We start from the raw sequence: 19,671 nt of genomic DNA, 5'->3' as shown, positions 1-19,671 counted from the left end.
TGGAGAGCAATATTAAAGTCCAACCTTTGCAGTTATGTGGTTTAAACATAAACCTTTTCTGAAATATTCAGAGAGACTCTGCCTTGACTGCCCTACTTCAACCTTGTTTACATTATCAACTTCAAGATGAAGCTTGGTGTGAGCTTTGCAGAAAGATTCTTCAGCAAAACTGACATCACATGAGCCCTAAAACAATCTGCGTTGTAGTGGCAACATAGCCTTGACTTTGATATGCAGGCTTGTAAAAACAAAAAATGTTGGCCGGCAAGAACATGTAAATAAAGTGAATTTGGAGTTCAATAACCTGGTGCAACAGCAGCAGTTAGGGTACAAGATTGAATGTTAGCTGGCTGAAGCCAGGTACAATTATTAATTAATGTGATTAATTACTGAATTATAGCCTGTTGTATGTTTGGATTTTTTTTTTACTCATGAATTGTGGTATATTGTGTATTGTGAAGATGCTGCGAATGAGTAAAGGCTTATGCCTCATTTTGCATTAGTATATCATTTTCAAATGTGACAGCGCTGTCAACACTTTTAGTGGTGTGACAAATTTAGAAGATATATTTATTATCTTTACAAGGACTTTAAGATTGTTTTCTGCATTGGGTATGAATGCATAACATAGGAATTATTTTTGGTTATTGTGTGATAAACAGCTTTAAGCGGCTTCTATTTCATTTAATTTGACATGTTTAATAATTACTGCTAGTTTTAAATAGCCTTGGGTAAACAGATAGCAAACAATAGACTCGATCATCTAGGCACACTGGTTTACTGTGTTAAAAAAATCAGTTATCAGTAACAATCAGATTAAGATGATTAGACTACAGTAGTAATCACGAGGTGGGATTCCAACATGGCTGAGAACTAAATGCAGAAACCTTTCATGGTGGACAGACCTTTATGGTGGTCACGAGGATTACACAATAAACATGATATAGACCAGCGTTTCTATAGGGGTACGTGGGACCTTTAAGATCAACAACGTGGCATAGACAAGCTCAGAATAATGAAAATAAAGTAAAACTGCTATTGTGGGTCTGAACATTATTTTTGTTAACTGTTTTCTTCCTGATAAGTTTTATATATTATAATGTATTACACGTTATTCAAAGGAGCTCCAATTTTTTGTTGTAAATGTATCAGCGTTACAAAATAAAGCCATTTTTTAATGATTTATTTTGATTCACAATTTTTAAATAATTTATTCATTTTCAATGCAACATATTTTTTGTATGTTTCATTTGAGGATTTTTTTAAGACTTGGGTTCTGCTTTTGGAGAATCATTAACACGTGAGTGAGGGGGTACTCAAGATATGACAAAAAGATTCATATACCGTAGTTTGCTACTTGACTGTAATCAACCGTCATACGTGTAGTTCCTATAACTGTCCTAGATTGTCAGATACACTGCTATATGTTTAAAATAAAGTACGGTGGTGTTTATAGTCAGTGCGTGTCAGAAGTTGAAGAAAGAAATTGAAGGAATAAAAAATAAACAACCTATTCAGTCTAGCTATCGACGACATATCGATGCCTTCAAAGTAAAAGTTTAGCGCAGTCACATGCACCAATAAATCAATTTTTGCAAGTAGTTACCTCAACGCATGTTTGTTTTAGGCCGCTATTTGTATGAAACAAATTCATTTTTTTTCTATAAAATCTTACAGGAAAACATATCATAGGAATACACCTTAATATGAAATGTAAAACATACTAATCGGCTTCCCGTGTGCTGTGGGCGGACGTGACTCACGTGTGGCCATTGTGATTGGTGGAGGAGTGAAACAGTTACTGGGCGCTCAAGCCTGACAGTCTTAGACATGTTATTTAAAGATTACTGCCTAAGCATACGACTGTGCGCTCTCCCTGCAGATTTCTCAAGTTCTCTTTCGTCCTTCGAGAGGATTCCCCATGTCCCACTAGTGAGTAGTTTTCATAGTCAGCGTGACGTTACGAGTTAACAGCTGTCTGCATTTGTAACGCGCGAAGCGCATTTCACAAGTCTGATTGGTTGAGATTTGGCATTGCCATTTAATCCGTGTGTTTTCACGGTTGTGGAAGTATGCAAGCTCCCATTTATTATTGCCAACCGGCAACCACGTGTAGAATGTGTATTAATAACCGAGACAAGAATAGTTTAAATAGATTATTTGTATTTGCAGTGGTGGTCATTGGTTGGTTTTGTTGCGTTGAACTGTATAAACTATAAATAATACTTATTGAATATTGAATTAATTCTCCCATCCCATGGGCTGGATATTTTTTCTTTTCTTCTTTTTTACCATCTGAAAACAACTGGACACTATTCAGTGTGCTAATTGAATCTTGCCTCTGTTATTTCCCTTTGACACACAGACATGTCGTTGAAGTTAAACCCAATTAAGTCTTTCAAACTGGAGCTGGATGGTGAGGGCGATGCTGCCTTCACTAGAGGTGAGGTGGTGTCGGGCCAAGTGGTGTTGGAGCTCTGCAGGGACACCAAAGTGCACTCCATGAAAGTGCAAGGACGAGGTGTAGCTACAGCACATTGGCTGGAGAACCGTGGCATGAACTCCGTCTATAACGACTACACCTCCAGGTTCACTTACTTCAGGAAGAGGCAGCATCTGATCCGAGGTTAGTTATTGAAACTAGCAACAATTTTACTAATAAAACTTAAAATGTCACGTAAACTTGCAAAGATGAAGATGAGTAGGTTTTAGGGATGTAAGGACATCCCCTTCATAGCAGTACAATGTCTAATAAATAAATTTTTTCTCTCACTTTTACATAATTCTAAAAACGATGTAATATTTAAAGCACCCTAAACACTTTATATAGTATAATCTTTCTAGGTGGCATGTATACAACTGTTGATTTGGAATTTGTGACCATGTCTCGGGGTGTGCCAAAAAAATTGATTCTTATAAGAATCGCGATTCTAATTTAGTACAATTCAGAATCGATTTTAAATATCCCAAAATCGTTTAAAAAAATAAAATAAAATGTATACTGTCTTCCCTTTGTTTGTGTGTGCCTTTATTGGGAGCGCTGTTCATGTTGTACCCGAAATCATTGTCAATCAAATCATTTTGAATCAAAAATCGCTCTTAATCGAAAATCGATTCTGAAACGAATCGCACACCCAAAAATCGGAATCGAATCGAATCGTGAGACATTCAAAGATTCCCACCCCTAGCCAAGTCCAATAACTAGTTCTACAGATATGAAAGTGAAATTTAACCTGAGGTTGATATCATACCCAGTAAGTAAACAGTAAGTGGCAGTTAATGTTTTATCAAGTGTTTTGAACACAGTGCAGTTTAGTTTGATGCTTCAGATTGTTTAGACTGGCCATATATGTGCTATACACAGATAAGGGCGCATATACACTCACATTCACACTCAAGTGCAGTATAAAGTTTTCAGCAAATTTACCATGAATGAACTGACCAAACCTATCATGCAAGGATGGGAAGTACACCATGCTGTGATTCAAATCCAGAACTTCTGACCGTGATGCAAATGTGCTTTTTTTATGTTTTACCCGACTTCATTCAATTATTTCGTTACCAGCTCGAATGATAAACTCGCCAACATTATGCGAGGAAGTATTGACACATGGTGCAAGGAATAATTGCATAATTTAAACTTCATGGCTATTTTACATGCCCATGCACGTGCTTGAGGATGAACATGGCACCGAGCCCGAGTATATGTCTTATGTGTATGTTGGGGTCTGGAAAGTGTATGGAGTGTTCATGCTAGTTAAACAATAGGTCAGGTGGCTTGAGGACTGTACGGATTGCCCAGTGGGAGAAATGTCCAACTTTCAAATTCTAAACTACACAAACTGCCCTGTTTAGCTGCAAGGCAGTACAACAAATAAGTGAATGATCGTGTATCTGCTCACTAACATGACCCAGTTACTTGGGCCAAAATGAATGTTTTCAACACTAACAAGTTGCTGGCAAGCTAGTGTCAACAAATTGATTACAGCCTTTGTGTGGTAGACCCAATTCGTTGTCTTGCTGTTTTTTTTCTTCTTTATTTCAGAAATTTTTAAGTTGTTTTATTGAGACAAATTTGTTTTTGTTTTTTTACTGATGAAAGTTTAGTGTGTATGGTTTAATGTTTACAATCTGCTCTAACTAGAGCATGAGGATAGAGTGCAACAAGGAAGGAAGACGGAATGGGTGATGGGTGGGGGGGAGTTTGAAAATGCAGGCAAGCGTTACAATGACGACAGTTAAAACAACACATGGTACCCTTTGCTTGCCCTCTTCCAGCACTTGCTAAAGGCAAGACATGGTTCATTTGATTGGATTAGGTCAGAACGTCTGTTGTAGTCTTGTTGAGCACTCTTGTTGAGGTAGGAGTTGTGGATCTTTTACAGTTTAGTTTCACTCCACGAGCTAAGCTTAAAAGCTATACATTTATGGAGAGTGTTTTGTAGGTCAAAGTTATTTTCAAAGGCAGTTTGACGATCAGGTTGTTTGTTACAGGCTGTTATTCATTTGATCAGGAGCAATGCAGGCATCTGTCATGAACCTACCAGCAGGTGGCACTACAAGCTTTAGTTCATGTCCAAAACTATCCAGACGTGCATTTTCTGTACCGTTTGTTTTCATTCGAGTGTTGAGTATTTTCTAGTATTTTTCTTTATTTTCATTAAGGTTGTTCTGGTCTGAACAAGACAATTTCCTGCTGTATGACAGGGCTGGTAATCAAGCATTCACATTCATAATTTAAAAACAAACAAAAAACACAGGGAGAACTTGCAAGCAGGAGATTTCAACCCCGAACCTCACAAGTGTGAAACAGGTGTGCTGACCTCAGCAGGAAGTTGTAAAGGTTTTTGAAAGCCATGTTGGTTAAAACTCAGTCTCAAACATTGACTTCTACGGCGCTGCCTATTGCTAGTTTGACTTTCCACAAATAGACATACTGAAGAGGAAAGGGCAGTTGTTCTTTGGCATAGAACATTCAACAGTGTAATGCCTCCTCACATTCAAACATGCCAAGCCAAATGGTGCTCTGCAGCTCCAAGTGAACACTACATCCAACTCGACATCTGGGGGCACTAAAGAGCTAATTCCCCCGCTCCAGTGAACAGAGAAGTAAACAACTTTGTTTTCCAAGATTCAGACTTTTGCTTTTAAATTCATCAGGACTGAATTAAAGTGTGATTGATTGATTCTCTGAGTGCAAGGGCTTTTCTTGTAATGTTTTCTGCTAAGTGACCCAGTTCTTACAATGCCTTTTAAAACTGTGTCCTTCAGCATGCACAGTCAAATCCTACAGGGGCAGCAAATAGTGCATCTGCTTTCTGCCCAATATCAGCAGCACTCTGCTCATTCTGCTGCTGATCTGCTCATTCTGCTGCTGACCTCTTTTTTTTTTTTAGTCTAAGCAAATCACTAGTTTGGCCAAGCAACCACGCACATGCTGACTGGCAGGGGGTTCCATTTCCCTGCCTGGCTTGGTAGAATAGGCCTTGTACAGGCCTCTTATTTTGTGAACAGATATAGGGCAATGGAGTCAATAAGACTTTGTTTCTGGAAATGTATCCGACAAAGGGGAGACAAAATGTATAATTGTGTTTTAGTACTGATTGAGAGTAGCAGCTATTGCATACTTTTGTTTAGCAAGTTTCTTGGCAGTGTGACCAAAGTGACATGGAAGAAGCGGCGTAAACAGCTTTGGTCTAGCCAGCGTGAAAGTATTTTCCTCTTCTGGAAGGCCTATAACACTGAGGCATGCTCAGTCAGTATACGCCTGTTTTCTTCTAAGAACCTGGAACCACGTACCAGTCATGATGATCAGACCCTGTTTTCCTCGCTGCAACCTCCTCCTCACCCACTCTGCATGTTTTTATTGTTGTCTTCACAGTCTACCCGGAAATGTGGGCGCTATGGCAACAATCACTTCAACAATGATTAAGTAGCACTATCAGAGAAGACTAAAGTTGTTAATCTGAACGAGACATCAATTTAAAGGTCTTCATTTGTGTTTTTGTTTCGTTTTTAGTCCACAGTGTTGACATCGCAGGGACTTTTGGTAGTTTGTCTTTGCCTGGACATGTTTTTGACGCTGGGCGTTTGCTCTTTTGTTTATGGCCTCAGCAAACAAAAGAGTTGATTATTATTTTGTAATTAAAAAATCCCTTTCAGTAAACGTCATTAATCTCAGACTTGCTAACGTATTTGTTTCCAGCAACTGATACAACCATTTTTTATTAACGAAAAATAATAGAAGTACTGAAAAGTCGTTGCGAAGGAAGAGTACGTGAAGGCATCATCGCCCTGCCTACAGGCCTCTCCTGAGGCTTACATAATGAATCTACACGGACGCCCCGCCCACTTTCTCCTCCTGCAAAAAGGCCTCGAAATGAAACTGCAAAACAGTCTCAACTCTAAACCAGCAAGCGCAAACATCATCTTAATCTCACTCGCTACCCCGCACACCGAAAGGAATAACTTAAGACGACTGGCAACAATGATTTTCGACAAGTTGAAAAAGTTGGACATCGTCTTCGACGCTCCGGACTTGGACTGTCCTCCCGTGTACAGCAGCGGTGATGTGGTGTCCGGCCGGGTGGTGCTGGAGCTCACCGGGCAGAGTCGCGTGGACTCGCTAAAGCTCCACGCCGAAGGGTTCGCCAAAGTGCACTGGACCGAGTCCCGCTCGGCCGGGTCCAGCACCGCCTACACGCAGAATTATAGCGACGAGGTGGAGTACTTGAACCGGAGAGAGGTGCTGCTGCAGGCAGGTCAGTCACTTCTGAGTCCTCTCCTCTCTGTGAAGTGTGAAGGTTGCATCCTCTCTGGGAGGTGCACTCAGTCATGTGCATCACAATAGGGTGACAGAGTCCCCCCATTTCAAGCAAATGCCTAACAGTTGATTATTAGAAGAGACTTTCAGGTGTGTCATTGAAACTATACGGTGTGTGGTTGCTAAATCCCAATGTGGCACCTTGTTCTTCAAAATGATTTGGTGTTTTCGTCACTTTTATACATGTTGCTGATTCTTCATAGATGTTTGCAGTAGCGTTTATGCAGAGTTGAAGACCACTTGTTTCAATTCAAAGTTCATATTTCAATAGGAATAAACTGTGGAGATGTTTTCTTTGTTATGGAGTGCTTCCTTATTAGTGAAGCAAAGTTGCTGAAGTGAGCAAACATTGTGCAGCCTCTCAATATGAAAACAAATCTCTCACTTTCAAGCTAGTCTTGGGTTGTTTTCTCCTGCTCATTCATTCATTGGGCACATGTTTGTTGAAAACAAAGTGGAAATTCACTGCAAAGGCACCATTTTTTTTTGTACTTTTAAGTACTAATTCCTACAGGTGTACCTAAACACATTCACCCACTCGAGCGATCAATATAATTTGAGAGTGAATGTATTGTAATGGAAATCAAATGGGAGCTTTAGAGCAACAAAGGGAAACAAACACAAAGTATGTGTTAAACAAAAACACGTGTTCGTGGGTTTTCGCGGACAGCAAGTGGAGGGAAAAAAGAGATCAGTTGAGAAGGGCTCGAGGAAAACATGTTCCCAGTCAGCAGAATGGTGCAGGAACCTCCCCTAAGAGCAAGCCGGTCAATGCGATTGTGGGGAAGGAGAGTTACATTTCGGCGGAGGCTTGTATGATTTTTTGCTGATGTTTGGTTTGTTATACCTTGGCCTCAAATTTTAAAGATTTACAAATTAGGAAGTGCGAAACAAGATAAACAAGTTTAAGAGGGATCTTCTTTTCTGATTCCTTTAATCACTTGACTACCAGTTTCTGGCTAAGCATTTCATGTAAACAACATGATTAATGGAAGGGAAAAATAAGACTAAAGTTTATGGATTTGGTCTCATTTGTCTCCCTCAGATAATGGCGAAGGGAACATCCTTCCTGCCGGCAGACATGAATTCCCATTCAGCTTCCAGCTGCCAGAGGAGACGCTAGTCACCTCCTTTGAGGGCAAACATGGCAGCATTCGTTACTGGGTCAAAGTGAAGCTGCACAGACCCTGGGCCACCGTCAGGAAGATCAAGAAGGAGTTTACTGTCATTGAGCCCATTGACATAAACACACCAGCATTTCTGGTGAGCCTCCTCATCCTTATGTTCTTGTCTGGTCTAATTTTTTTTGAAGCACACTCACTATTCTTTTTGCGTTCTATTCTCAGGCACCACAGGCCGGAACGAAGGATAAGATGGCACGGACGTGGTACCGAAACTTTGGACAAGTGTCTGTTACTGCAAAGATCGACCGCAAAGGTTACACACCAGGTAAGATTGTGCCAACTAAACCTATTACCACTCAGGGAACCATATTTGGTAACGCAAAATGGACACTTTTCATGGTCTGGTCCATGCTAATTGGCAAAGACTAATCGATAAACAATGTATCCCCCCGTTCCAGATCCACCCATGGGGTAGTGAGACCATATATAATGTATATATTTTGAAGCCTCAAAACCCATTAAAAAAAAAAATCGCATTTTAAAGGGGAGGTCAACCTGTGACCTCACTAGTCTAAACATGACATTTTGATTAATATTCCATTTGTGGAATATGAGTTAAATCCAGCCGTTTTTATCCATCGGCGACCATTTTGCCACTTGCTGTCGACTGAAGATGACATCACAGTTACTCAAGGCTCAGGTAACAACCAATCACAGCTCACCTGTTTTCTGAAGCTGAGCTGTGATAGGTTGTTATGTCATTTCCAATCGACAGCAAGTGGCAAAATGGCCGCCTTTTGATATTGATAAAAACTGCTGCATAACTCATATTCCACCATCGCAATATTAACCAAAATACCATATTTAGAAAAGTGGGGCTGCATAGAACATATTATTGTCAGGATTTTTTTTGTTTTTTGCGTAGCCCTCCTCTCCCTGTGAAAGATTCACTACGATATAGATTCACTATAATAAAGTAAACATGTACGTTGATGTGTAATGCTCATATCATTTCTGTATCTGCTGACGCAATCCTAACATTCTCCTCCTCTCCGCAGGCGAGGTCATACCCGTTTTTGCGGAGTTTGACAATTCTACTTCGCGGTCAATCGTGCCCAAAGCGTACATCACTCAGACTCAGACCTTCATCGCCCGTGGCACCATGAAGCAGAAGCGCGCGGTGGTGGCCACGATGAGCGGCGACGTGGTGGGCGCCAGGTGCAGGGAGACGTGGCACGGCCGCGCTATCAAGATCCCGCCCGTGGGTCCGTCCATCCTGCAGTGCCGCATCATCAAAGTGGAATACATGCTTAAGGTGAGCAGTCTCACGATCGTTTACATTTTTGGTTTGCTGAATACTGCCCTCCTCTCAGACCTCACCAGAATGTATGGGTTGACTTTATTGATGTTGTGTCAACAGGTGTGTGTCGATGTCCCGGGAACCTCCAAGCTGTTTCTAGAGCTGCCTTTGGTCATCGGCACCATTCCGCTCCATCCGTTTGGAAGCAGGACTTCGAGCGTCAGCAGCCAGTACAGCGTCAATCTGGAGTGGCTGCGTATGGCCATCCCAGAGCAGCCTGAGCGTAAGTTTCACACTCACGATAGAGGGGAGGGAACAATGTCCAGACGTTGCTAGTCCAAATTCGCGCAATGACATGAGCAACGGCATCACTTAAAATGATTGAAAATAAATAACGTTGTCAAGTTGATTTAGCGGGTGGGCATTCGGTTTGATGGTCGTTAAATGTGAACTTTGCCAACACATCAAACATTTTTTCTGATGAGATTCATTAGTTTGTCATGCGGGTTCAATCATTGGAAATGCAGTGATGAGTCAGCAGCTTCACGTTTGGACCTGTTGTGTTCTGTTCTGTAGATTAATTGTGTTTGTTTGCCCGCAGCTCCTCCAGAGTACAGCTCTGTGGTGGCGGAGGGGGAGGCAGAGCAGTGCAGCAACAGCAATGCGGCGGCGCCGCAGCCGGCCGAAGATCTGAGTGGGATCCTGGAGCGGCCCCTCATGGCTTTCGTGCAGGAGTTCCGCTTCCGACCTCCGCCTGTGTACAGCGAGGTGAGCCAGAGCACACAACATGCGCCCCCACGCACTGTTGACTTACTTTGACTGGTTCGACTTGATATGAAATTTGTCACTTCATGGAAACAAATGCGGACATCTCTGAGAACGCCGTATGCATTGTCTTCTTCACATCCAATTTAAAGGGATTGTTGAGCCATTTTCAGCAGTAAATTTTTTTTATTTTCTCCAGAATTAATTTGATAATTTCATTATTTTTCATGTACAATTAATACCTTTAAAAACACATTTTTCTACTTACTGTCAACAGAAGATGACATCACCTGTGCTGAAGAAAGAGGTAACGACCAATCACGGCTCACCTGTTTTCTGGGTTTGGTCAGCAAACTGAGCCATGATTGGTCGTTACCTCCTTCCTCAGCACAGGTGATATCATCTCCAGCAAGTGGAAACGTTTGTTTTTAAAGGTATTATTTGTTCATGAAAAATAATGAATTTATCACATTAATTATAGACAAAAAAAATTCTTAGTGTTGAAAACGGCTTAACGAGTCAAGTATCCCTTTAAGTAGAATTTTCAATGAAATGCACTTCTCCAGATTGTGATTTGCTAAAATGACTTTATGGTTAGCGTTTATAGTCGAGATGAGCTAGTACTGATACTCATTGACGATATTTAACATTTTATGCAAAATGGCTGTAATGTCTTAACTTGCCTGATCAATCAGTGACATCGTTGATCGGCAACCCCGAAATGAAACATTACATGTTTATATTTAATGTTAATCAGCAATTTTTGAAGATAGTTTTTTTCCCCCCTATGCAAATTTGTTGATTGCTGATCGGCCAAAAAATCATGATTGTGTAAAGCCTAAGTTCAAAGTATTGAGATAGGCGGACAAAACCAGTGTCAGTGGTACTACCACATATTTTAATTAAGACTTTTCCTGGAAACTAGATTATTTGTTTCATTTTATTTATTTGTTTAAATTCATTTTATTCTGTGTTCTATACAAAATATTATATTTTATAAACAAATGGAAAAAAGGCTGGAAAATTACTATTAATCAAATGCAACTTAAAGAAAAAGCTATTTTGTGATAGATTTGTATTGAAAATGATCTGTCATTGGTTTAAGAGAAATTGTATACATCAAAAGTGTGGTGGTGTCTGTACTTGGTATCAGTGACTGCTCAAGTTTTACCTACTCGCACTAGTATCGGTCCTAAAAAAAAAATCTTAGTTTATAGTATGTGTTGGACAGCCTGTGATTGTATTTTGGGAAGAGATTTTTCTAAAATGTCATTGAGGTTTTTGTGTAGGCATTAATGACGTTCTCTATATTTGTCCAGGTTGACCCCAACCCTCAGCCGCTCCACATGAGGCCTCGCTGCATGACGTGCTGAACTGCAAAACCCCGCCCGAGTGTCGAGCGACTTTAGATGAATCCTATGAATCGGGAGATGTATTCGATTCCTCCTCTTTGAAAAGTGGCACCTGGTCGTACCAGTGTCACTGAGAGACTGTGGTGAGCGCCACGGTGAAAGGCGGCGCCGCCGCCACCGCTGGGGGCTTAGACGGAGGAGCACAACCCCCCCCCTGCTTTGTTTCCAGTCTTTACGTGGACTCTTTGCGGATCTGCTAAGATGGAAGCAGCGGCTCCGCATCAGTGATTTTGTTTTCTTCTTTTTCTAAAATCCTGATGATGTGAGCGACACGCATTTCCCAGTCAACGATTCCCTCACCTGAATTGAGATTTAAGGAATTTGGGACATGTTGTTGAAGGGGTGCGGTTACTTGTGTCAAAAAGTGCCTTGTTGTAATGTAAACTGACGGTTGCCATCAGTCATCTTTCAATGGTGTCAAGAGAAGTGCAATTATTGTTCAGTCTCTACGTCCCTTTTGCCAGGTTTGCCTGTGACCGTTTCTACTGTTAACCAAGCACATACTGTAACGTGTATTGATGGTTAGAGCAAGAAAAAATTATATGTAAAAGGGAAAACTACATATGCCTTAAACATGTGTTGTCAAAGAGGAAGTTGTTGAACAAAAGCAGTTGTATTGCGCAACTTGGAAGTGGCAAGTGAGTTTTGTTAGCACAAAAGCAGAAACAAAATGGGTTGTTTGTTTATAAAAGTGCAAGAGGCTGACTGATAAGCTCCCCTCGCTGCTAATAAAAAGGAGGAGCTGCAGACCTCTGAACTGTGTGGTTGCAAGCTTTTGATGGGAGCCAGATGCCTCGTTGGTTTGAGCTGCGTTGGAAAGCTCAACCAGAACACACTTAAAACAAGCTTTAAGACAGAGATGCCTCTGGAGTGTATGGACAAAGAACATTCCAAATACTGACTCTGGGATTAGGAATTTTAATCAATTAAAAAAAAAAAAAGTCATGAAAAGAAATTTTCTGAGTCAGCTGTGTCATACCAATGTCATGAATTAAAAATGAAATGTATTTTTGTACAAATGTTAAATCACAAACTTTCCTAATTGTGTGTTTGTTTGTTTTTTAATAAACAAAACTGAATTATATGGTTCACTTGTGTGCCCCTTTTTTAATATTGCATGTGAGTGAAATGGTACACGATGTTCAGCAGTGAAGTAAGTCAAAAATATATTCTTGCCCGAGGCACAGCTTCCTGGAAGCGGGCCACACCCAGCGGATCAAAACAATTCCAGGCTCAAGTCGTGCCACTGACATTTCTTATTGTGCACTTTTCAGGCCCAAAACGTCCACGTGCTGTTAGCCCGTAGCCGCTAAGCCTCATGTCACACTGAGGGAAATGTGGAATTCATTTCCTCTCGGACTGTTTGTTCTGCCTCAACGCTGATCCTGGTTATTTTTACCATGTGTAAACATAACACGCGCTGCTCACTGATTTCTACACCGTCTTACATAAAGACATAAACACGGCTTTGGAACAAGTTGCAGAAACTCTGTAAGGTTAGAACCAATGGTGGGAAGTAGCAAAGTACAAATAGTTTGTTCCAGTAGTACTTGGAAGATTTTTCAGGCATTTCTACTTTTACTGCCAACTTTTACTCCAATTGAAAACGTATCAGTACTTTTTTGGCTCATTACTTTTTTCAGCCTTTGAAGATGACAAAATAAAAGCAAGTTTCTGGTGTTAAAATGTTTCAGTTTAGTCTGAAAAAAACGATAAACGATTATTATTTAGTTTCCGATGTGGCCCTAATGTGCCTTTGTGTCAGTGATACGTATTATGAAAATATGGCATAATAGATACAATATAGTAATTATTCATAACTGCATATTGTGTTGGAATTATAATGAAGCAAATATAATTAATTTAAAGGGGAAGTCAATGCAAAAATATATAGTTTTAATAATATACACCTTCACTAGTCTAATCATGGCATTCTGATTAATATATGTGTATGCAGAATATGAATTAAGCAGTAAAATCCACCCGTTTTGACTCATTTCAGGGGGCAGCTGTTTGTTTTTTTGGTGCACAAAAGGGGCGGCTATTTTGCTACTTGCTATCGAGTGAAAATGACATCACAAGTTGCTCAGGGCTCAGGTAACAGCCAATCATGGCTCAGCTTCAGAAAACTGAGCTGTGATTGGACATTGCCTGAGTCAACAGCAAGTGATAAAATTGCTGCCCCATGAGATGGATAAAAAAATGTTTGTTGTTGTTGTTGCGGAATTAAATTTTACCCGAGCTTGTTTGTCTTGTTTTCCTTTTGGAAATACATTTCTGCTTGAGTACATGCTGCACTACTGCCTTGCTTAACATCTTACATCCACCACCACCAAAACCCTCAACCCAAACAGAAAGGGAGAAGAGTCTTTCATGGTTGGACCATTTACAAGAACTCAATATATAATACATAATACTAGCGATTTGCTAGGCAAGGATGATCGCATCAACCTATGACACATGTTGAGCAGAGGACCTTCAACCTGTTTACCGACTTCTTCGGAGACTCACTTGCACGTTAAGGGGGACATTTACAACAATAAACATCAAACCATGTGACCATCAGAAGGTCACAGCCCTCAGAAGGCAATGTTGTTTTTTAAATAGGGTCATATTCCAATATAGTTTCCGATGCAGACAGCCATTTTTTTTTTTAGCAAAACAAACAGACAACAACTACAAGACGACTTATAGAGTAGCCTGCATGCACAACAATCGTGAGTGGGTTATTGACAGTATTCCTGGCCTTTCTTACATGGATTGCCTTTTAAGAAGGTAATGCATGACAGCAGCAACATCAGTGGTGATGACTTATGGGGGAGAAGGAAGAGAATGGAGGAGGAAGCAGCAATAACTAGACCAGTAGAGACACCCATATAACGGACCTGGGACTGAACCTAAGAAAAAAAAATTTGGACAGTGTGGTTACAGTCTAAAACACTGAATTACTATACTCTGTTCCTGATATGACGTTTTCAAGAATCCTCAGAGCAAAGAACATTTTGCACAATTTAAACTTGAAAAACAGCAGATAGTGTGACCATGCCCATTTGTAAAGCTAATAAAATGTTCAATTTTATCCTTCATTTTTCTTTCCTTGTTATGAAGCACATATTTTTTCTTGACTTTTTGGCTGATTTTATCTCAGTGAAAATTCCATGACTGGAAACCAAATTAGTTACACCGTACAGTGTTCAGTATCTTGTTATTATGTGAGATGTTTATGTAATATTGTAGAATACACTCAAAGCCACATTATTGTTTACTGCTTGCATCTTTGGTCTAAACTGCTGCACATTACACAGACAACCCAAGGACGTTTGATTCCAAACTTCCTCTTTTTTTTTTCAAGCTAAACTGTCCGACTGACTTGTGATTCTGCGGCTTATCTTATCGCGGACCTGTTAGAGTCATTTTGACGTCGCTGTTAATAAACGTAAACACAACGCATATTGTCAAGGTTGTCAGGAAGTTCAAAATCAACATATTTGACATGTCCTTCTTCTGGTGTTGCATTGTACATTCCATCCCCATCACAACATGGCTGGAAGCGGCAGTGGCAGACGAACCAAAACAAGTCGCATTTGCTTTTCCTATTCTGGCATATCAGAGTGATATGGTTTTTTGTTGTTGTTGTTTTTTTATAAGGCAAATTAGATTTTGTATTTCATGTCTGGAAAAGTCTTTGCCCACTGAAGGTGTCAAACTCAAGGCCCAGATCTGCCCTGCTACTTCATTCATTCATTATTTTGCTCCCCACGATTTCTTGCCAAATGGATTTGTTCTTTTCATTTTGGCAGAAAAATTGTCAATTTCCTTCACTTTCGACAGTAATTTAAAGTACGAGTATGATTAAAAATTAGGGGCATCAGGCGTTTAAAATGTGTAATCGTAATTAATCGCATGACTTCACTAGTGAACTCACGATTAATCACAAATTTTATATCTGTTCTAAATGTGCAAACAAATATCTAGGTTTTCATACTCATGTTAACAAAAACATGGAAAAAAATGTTAAACTAATAGAAATAGTTAAAATAATTTTTTTAAAGTCCATATCTGTCAATGGCAGTGAATGAGTTAAGAGAGTTCAAATTATATGCAAATTCAGCAAATTATAACTTTGTTTGGTTATGCATGTACAGTAAGATGAACTTTATTTATTCTCAGTGAATAAAAGAACAAATAGGCATTCAGTTCACCCTTCAGTAAATATCCATTCCTACACTGGGAGTCTCTGGAGTGTCTTTCCTCTGCGTGCGATGAATAGGAGATTCATAAGTGGTTGCTGTGAATTATTCTTTTGATGTGAAGGCCAAGAAGATGATCTGACCAATAAAAGGGCTGCATGCAGACGCCCACTTCCCGCTGAAAGCGGTCCGCATGCAGGCGGCGTGACGTCAGGATGTTGTTGACTCCAACGAGAGATGTGGGGATCGACTTGCACTCCCCTTCCGATCCAAGACTTCATGGAAATCCCTGGAACTTCAGAGGGGTTACAGAGAATACTCACCACAGTGAAAGAACCGCACGCAAAACTCTACATTCTGAAAGTGGGGAGGAGAAAAAAAATCATATTGTAGTAAACAACATCCCAAAATAAGGTGGAAAAAAGTAGCCTTGTCTGTTTGTTTTGCAAGTGAGTCCTAGTTTTGCCAAATGTATGGTTGCCTTTTGTTGTCAACGATCTGTCTCCCTTTGTTTGAGACCTCTGCAGCACGCTTTGTTTGGCAGCTTTCTTCACAAATGCATGACCTCACGTGGTGAATTTGATCTGATAAGTCAAACGTCAGACTTGGGTCGATAGCACTCGTCCCAGCCAGAAATGTGAAAGAGAAAAACTAATAACAGACACTAAGTATCAAATCAACACCTGCGTGGAACTAACCCCATTTAAAGCAGGCATCGTTTAGTCGCTTTGGCAGGCAAGCGAGACGTCTATTTTGGACTCTGCCTAACGACTACAGCACTCATTCCACCTGAGGCAGAACAAGTCGACCAACTCCTGATTTAAGCAGAAATTGCTGATAGATTTCTAATTGGCTAAAAAATAATTGAACACTTCTACATACAGTTTAGAAGCACTGAGATTATATATATATATAATAATATATATTTTTTTTTAGACACCAACATCTGCATCAGATTTATTGGCCAAGTATGTAAAAACACAATTTGTCTGGAAAAAATAACAATGACCAACAGAGGGAGACAGAATGAGAAGACTGGCGGTTCGCTAGTTAGCGCCCTGAGTTTCATTGCTGGAAAAGGAAGGAGTGAGTGGAAAAATCAACATGCACTTAATAGACATCATACTTCATCGCAGGATGAGGTAATGAACATACAACACAGCTTTTGTATTTAAAAAGACATTTATTATTGCAAAACGGTGAAACGTTGTTAGCATGTCTGCCTCTTAGTTTCGAGGTCTGGTGTTTGAGTCTTGGCTCTGTCCTCCCTGTATGCGCTTTGCATCTTCTCCCCATGCTTGTGTGGGTTCTCTGGCTTCCTGCCACATTCCAAAAAACATGCCTCTTATGTTCATGGGCGTCGAGCTGGGGGGCAAAATGGGAAGCACATGTCATGTCCTGGCACACCTGCCCTGGTAGTAGCTAATGTTTCTAATCTTTCAGTTAGCTAGCATAGGTCACAGCTCAACCCTAATAAGGACTAACTATAAAAAAAAAAATGGATGGATGGAGTTAAGATGAAGTAGCTAGAGGGCTTCTTGCGGGACACAAAGATATTTTACGAAGCAATAGTAAAATCCAACCCAGTGTTGCTAGTCAGACAGTGCGAATGTCTTCCCTGAGTGTTATTTGCGTAGAAGTCATACAGTAATGACTTCCCCCACTTGCACGTGGTGCGGATGTTTGGATGGGGCATCTGGCGATATGCCAGGTCTGGAATGAGAAACGTACTCGCCATTATGCGACAAGCATGAAAGCAGCGCGGAGGAATGTATTTTTCTTGGAAACGGTATCAGATTAGCACGTAGTACTGAGACAGAGCATGAAGAAAACAATAGTGGAGGAGAGCTGATGAGAGGACAACCTTTTCACGTGTATTGCTCAATCATTCTGTTTACCAGTGCAAAAGGAACACGATGTGCAAGAAAGGAAAGTATGTGCGTCTCACAGTATAGAGCAAGGAGGAGGCTCCAAATATATTCTTCCAACAAAACCAAATTCCATTGCATGTTGCAAAAATGACATTCAGAATGAAACAAAAAAAAGAAACTGGGAAGGAGAACGACTTGAAAGAGGAGGTTAATAAAGCAAAAATAAGAGTTAGTAAGTAATAATTCAAATGTAAGTCAACAGATTTCATGTGATTTAGACCACACGACATGACAATGTTCTCTTAGTCTAGGCAGCTGTTTGTTGTTTTTATCTGGAGTTAGGAGGATCAAGTTAACTCATTCACTGCCATTGACAGCTATAAACGTCAAAAAATAATTTTAAGTTTAACATTTGTTTCCACTTTTGCTAACAAGAGTATGAAAACCTAGACATTTTTTAAAATAATCGGGGTTTTTTCAAACTTTTGTCAGGCGATTAAATTATTCAAAATTAGAGGCGTCAGGCGATTAAAATTTGTAATTGTAATGAATTGCATGACTTCAATAGTTAACTCACGATTAATCACAAATGTTATATCTGTTCTAAATGTACAATACTTTTCTTTTAGGTTTTCATACTCTAGTCATTAAAAGTGAAAAAAAAGCTAAACTAACTAACTAAACTAACTAACAAATGAATTTTTGACGTCTATAGCCGTCAACGGCATTGAATGAGTTAAAGAATCAACTGTGAATGCCAAATTGTGAGCATACGGGGAGGTTCACTGTAGCCTATACTCTATAACACAAATACATCGCTCATCGGATATTCACTGTATTGTGATATTGTTGTTGACAGATTTTTACAATTGTCACTGATGGTGTAGCAGTTTATTCGCCTTAAATATAAACTTATATACAGTGTAGGCCAAAAGTTTGGACATACTTTCTTATTCAGTGCATTTGCTTTATTATCATGACTGGTTACTTTCACTGAAGGCATCAAAACGATGTATTTAACAAAAAAAAAAGGTGAAATAACTGAAAACATGTTTTATATGATAGATTCTTCAAAATAGCCATCTTTTGCTCGGGTTATGTTTTTGCATACTCTTGACATTCTTACCTAAAAAAACTCCTTAAAGACTGCTGAAAAAACCCTTTTAGGTGACTTTTGAAGCTCATTGAGAGAATGCCAAGAATGTGCAAAAAAGTAATCAGAGAAAAGAGGGGCTATTTATTTATGTATTCATTTGATTATTTTCACCTTTTTATTGTGTTCAAATGTGTTCGTTAGTTGTCATAGTTGCCGTCATTGTTTTGAGGCCTTCAGTGAGAATCTACAATGTACATAGTCATTATAATAAAGCATAGTATTGAATGAGAAGGTGTGCCCAAACTTTTGGACTGTACTGTACAATATACATTCTGCAAATATTGGATACACAGTATAACCAAACACATTGACTTGCATTGGTGGAACATACTTCTGAGTACTATTTATTTAGGTGACGGTAAATGTGAATATTGCAACGTTGTACTGTTATTTGACTACTAGTAAAACCTGTTAATAGAGTATGTGATGAATAATCTTGAACTTGAATCTACACACACTTTAAGCACATTTTATTCATTCTCATTTAATGAAAGTCCATCATACACTGGGATGTACAATAGGCAAAGTGTGTTGTGTTAGCAAGACTACTACGTGTTTTGTTGTGGTGAACGGTGGCTGTTTCAAAAATGGACAAAAATGTTGTCTTAGCTAACGTCAACATTAGCCAGCCAATCAAACCACTACCTTAAGAGAAGCCCCAGACCTCCTCGCATCTTGCTAGTTCCGTTTCCATCTCCCTTTTGCCACTTACAGTCATCTGAAAATTACATCACATCAAATAAGTAGTAAGCCAATTAAGACTCACCTGTGTTCTGGGTTTGGTCATGTGGTATTTGAAAGCTGAGTCCTTAGGCGCTGTGATGTCATTTTCAGTCACACACACACACGCACGCACGCCCCCCCCCCCCCCCCCAACACACAATAGTGTTTAGAATGGGGGGTGTGAGGGGGGGGGGGGGTAATAGAACATATTATTGTAAAGAAAATATTTGACTTCCCCTTTAATTACGTCAGAACTGCAACTCTTCCTGAGCCAACTGACCAAGCGTTTCCATTCTTTTTTCACATT

The 19,671-nt window shown here is 39.8% G+C and overlaps 1 protein-coding gene across 2 annotated transcripts; it reads left to right on the top strand.

The window, feature by feature from the left end:
• Positions 1-1,791: 1,791 nt before the first annotated feature.
• On the top strand, positions 1,792-12,508 carry arrdc2 (arrestin domain containing 2). Of its 2 annotated transcripts, XM_086089901.1 has the most exons (8): positions 1,792-1,932; positions 2,366-2,626; positions 7,869-8,086; positions 8,170-8,272; positions 9,006-9,262; positions 9,368-9,530; positions 9,849-10,015; positions 11,332-12,508. In XM_086089901.1, the coding sequence occupies exons 2-8, from the start codon at positions 2,368-2,370 to the stop codon at positions 11,383-11,385; spliced, it is 1,221 nt and encodes a 406-aa protein (XP_085946027.1). In that variant the 5' UTR covers positions 1,792-1,932; positions 2,366-2,367; the 3' UTR covers positions 11,386-12,508. The 2 variants fall into 2 exon arrangements, with proteins under 2 accessions (XP_085946027.1, XP_085946026.1); XM_086089900.1 differs by lacking the exons at positions 1,792-1,932; positions 2,366-2,626 and adding an exon at positions 6,047-6,761.
• The last annotated feature ends 7,163 nt before the right edge of the window (positions 12,509-19,671 follow it).

Source organism: Leptonotus elevatus, chromosome 11 (assembly GCF_054856555.1).
Source record: "Leptonotus elevatus isolate MCC_2025b chromosome 11, RoL_Lele_1.0, whole genome shotgun sequence".
NCBI classification, from domain to species: domain Eukaryota; kingdom Metazoa; phylum Chordata; class Actinopteri; order Syngnathiformes; family Syngnathidae; genus Leptonotus; species Leptonotus elevatus.
This window is presented reverse-complemented; position numbering and strand designations above follow the sequence as displayed.

What these genes read in the sequence shown, in the direction of transcription:
- arrdc2 (XM_086089900.1), top strand. Translation starts at nt 6,326, where the DNA reads ATGAATCTACACGGACGCCCCGCCCACTTTCTCCTCCTGCAAAAAGGC. An exon ending in TAAACACACCAGCATTTCTG is followed by an intron (nt 8,087 to 8,169) that starts GTGAGCCTCCTC and finishes TTCTATTCTCAG; the next exon opens with GCACCACAGGCCGGAACGAA. An exon ending in AAGTGGAATACATGCTTAAG is followed by an intron (nt 9,263 to 9,367) that starts GTGAGCAGTCTC and finishes TTGTGTCAACAG; the next exon opens with GTGTGTGTCGATGTCCCGGG.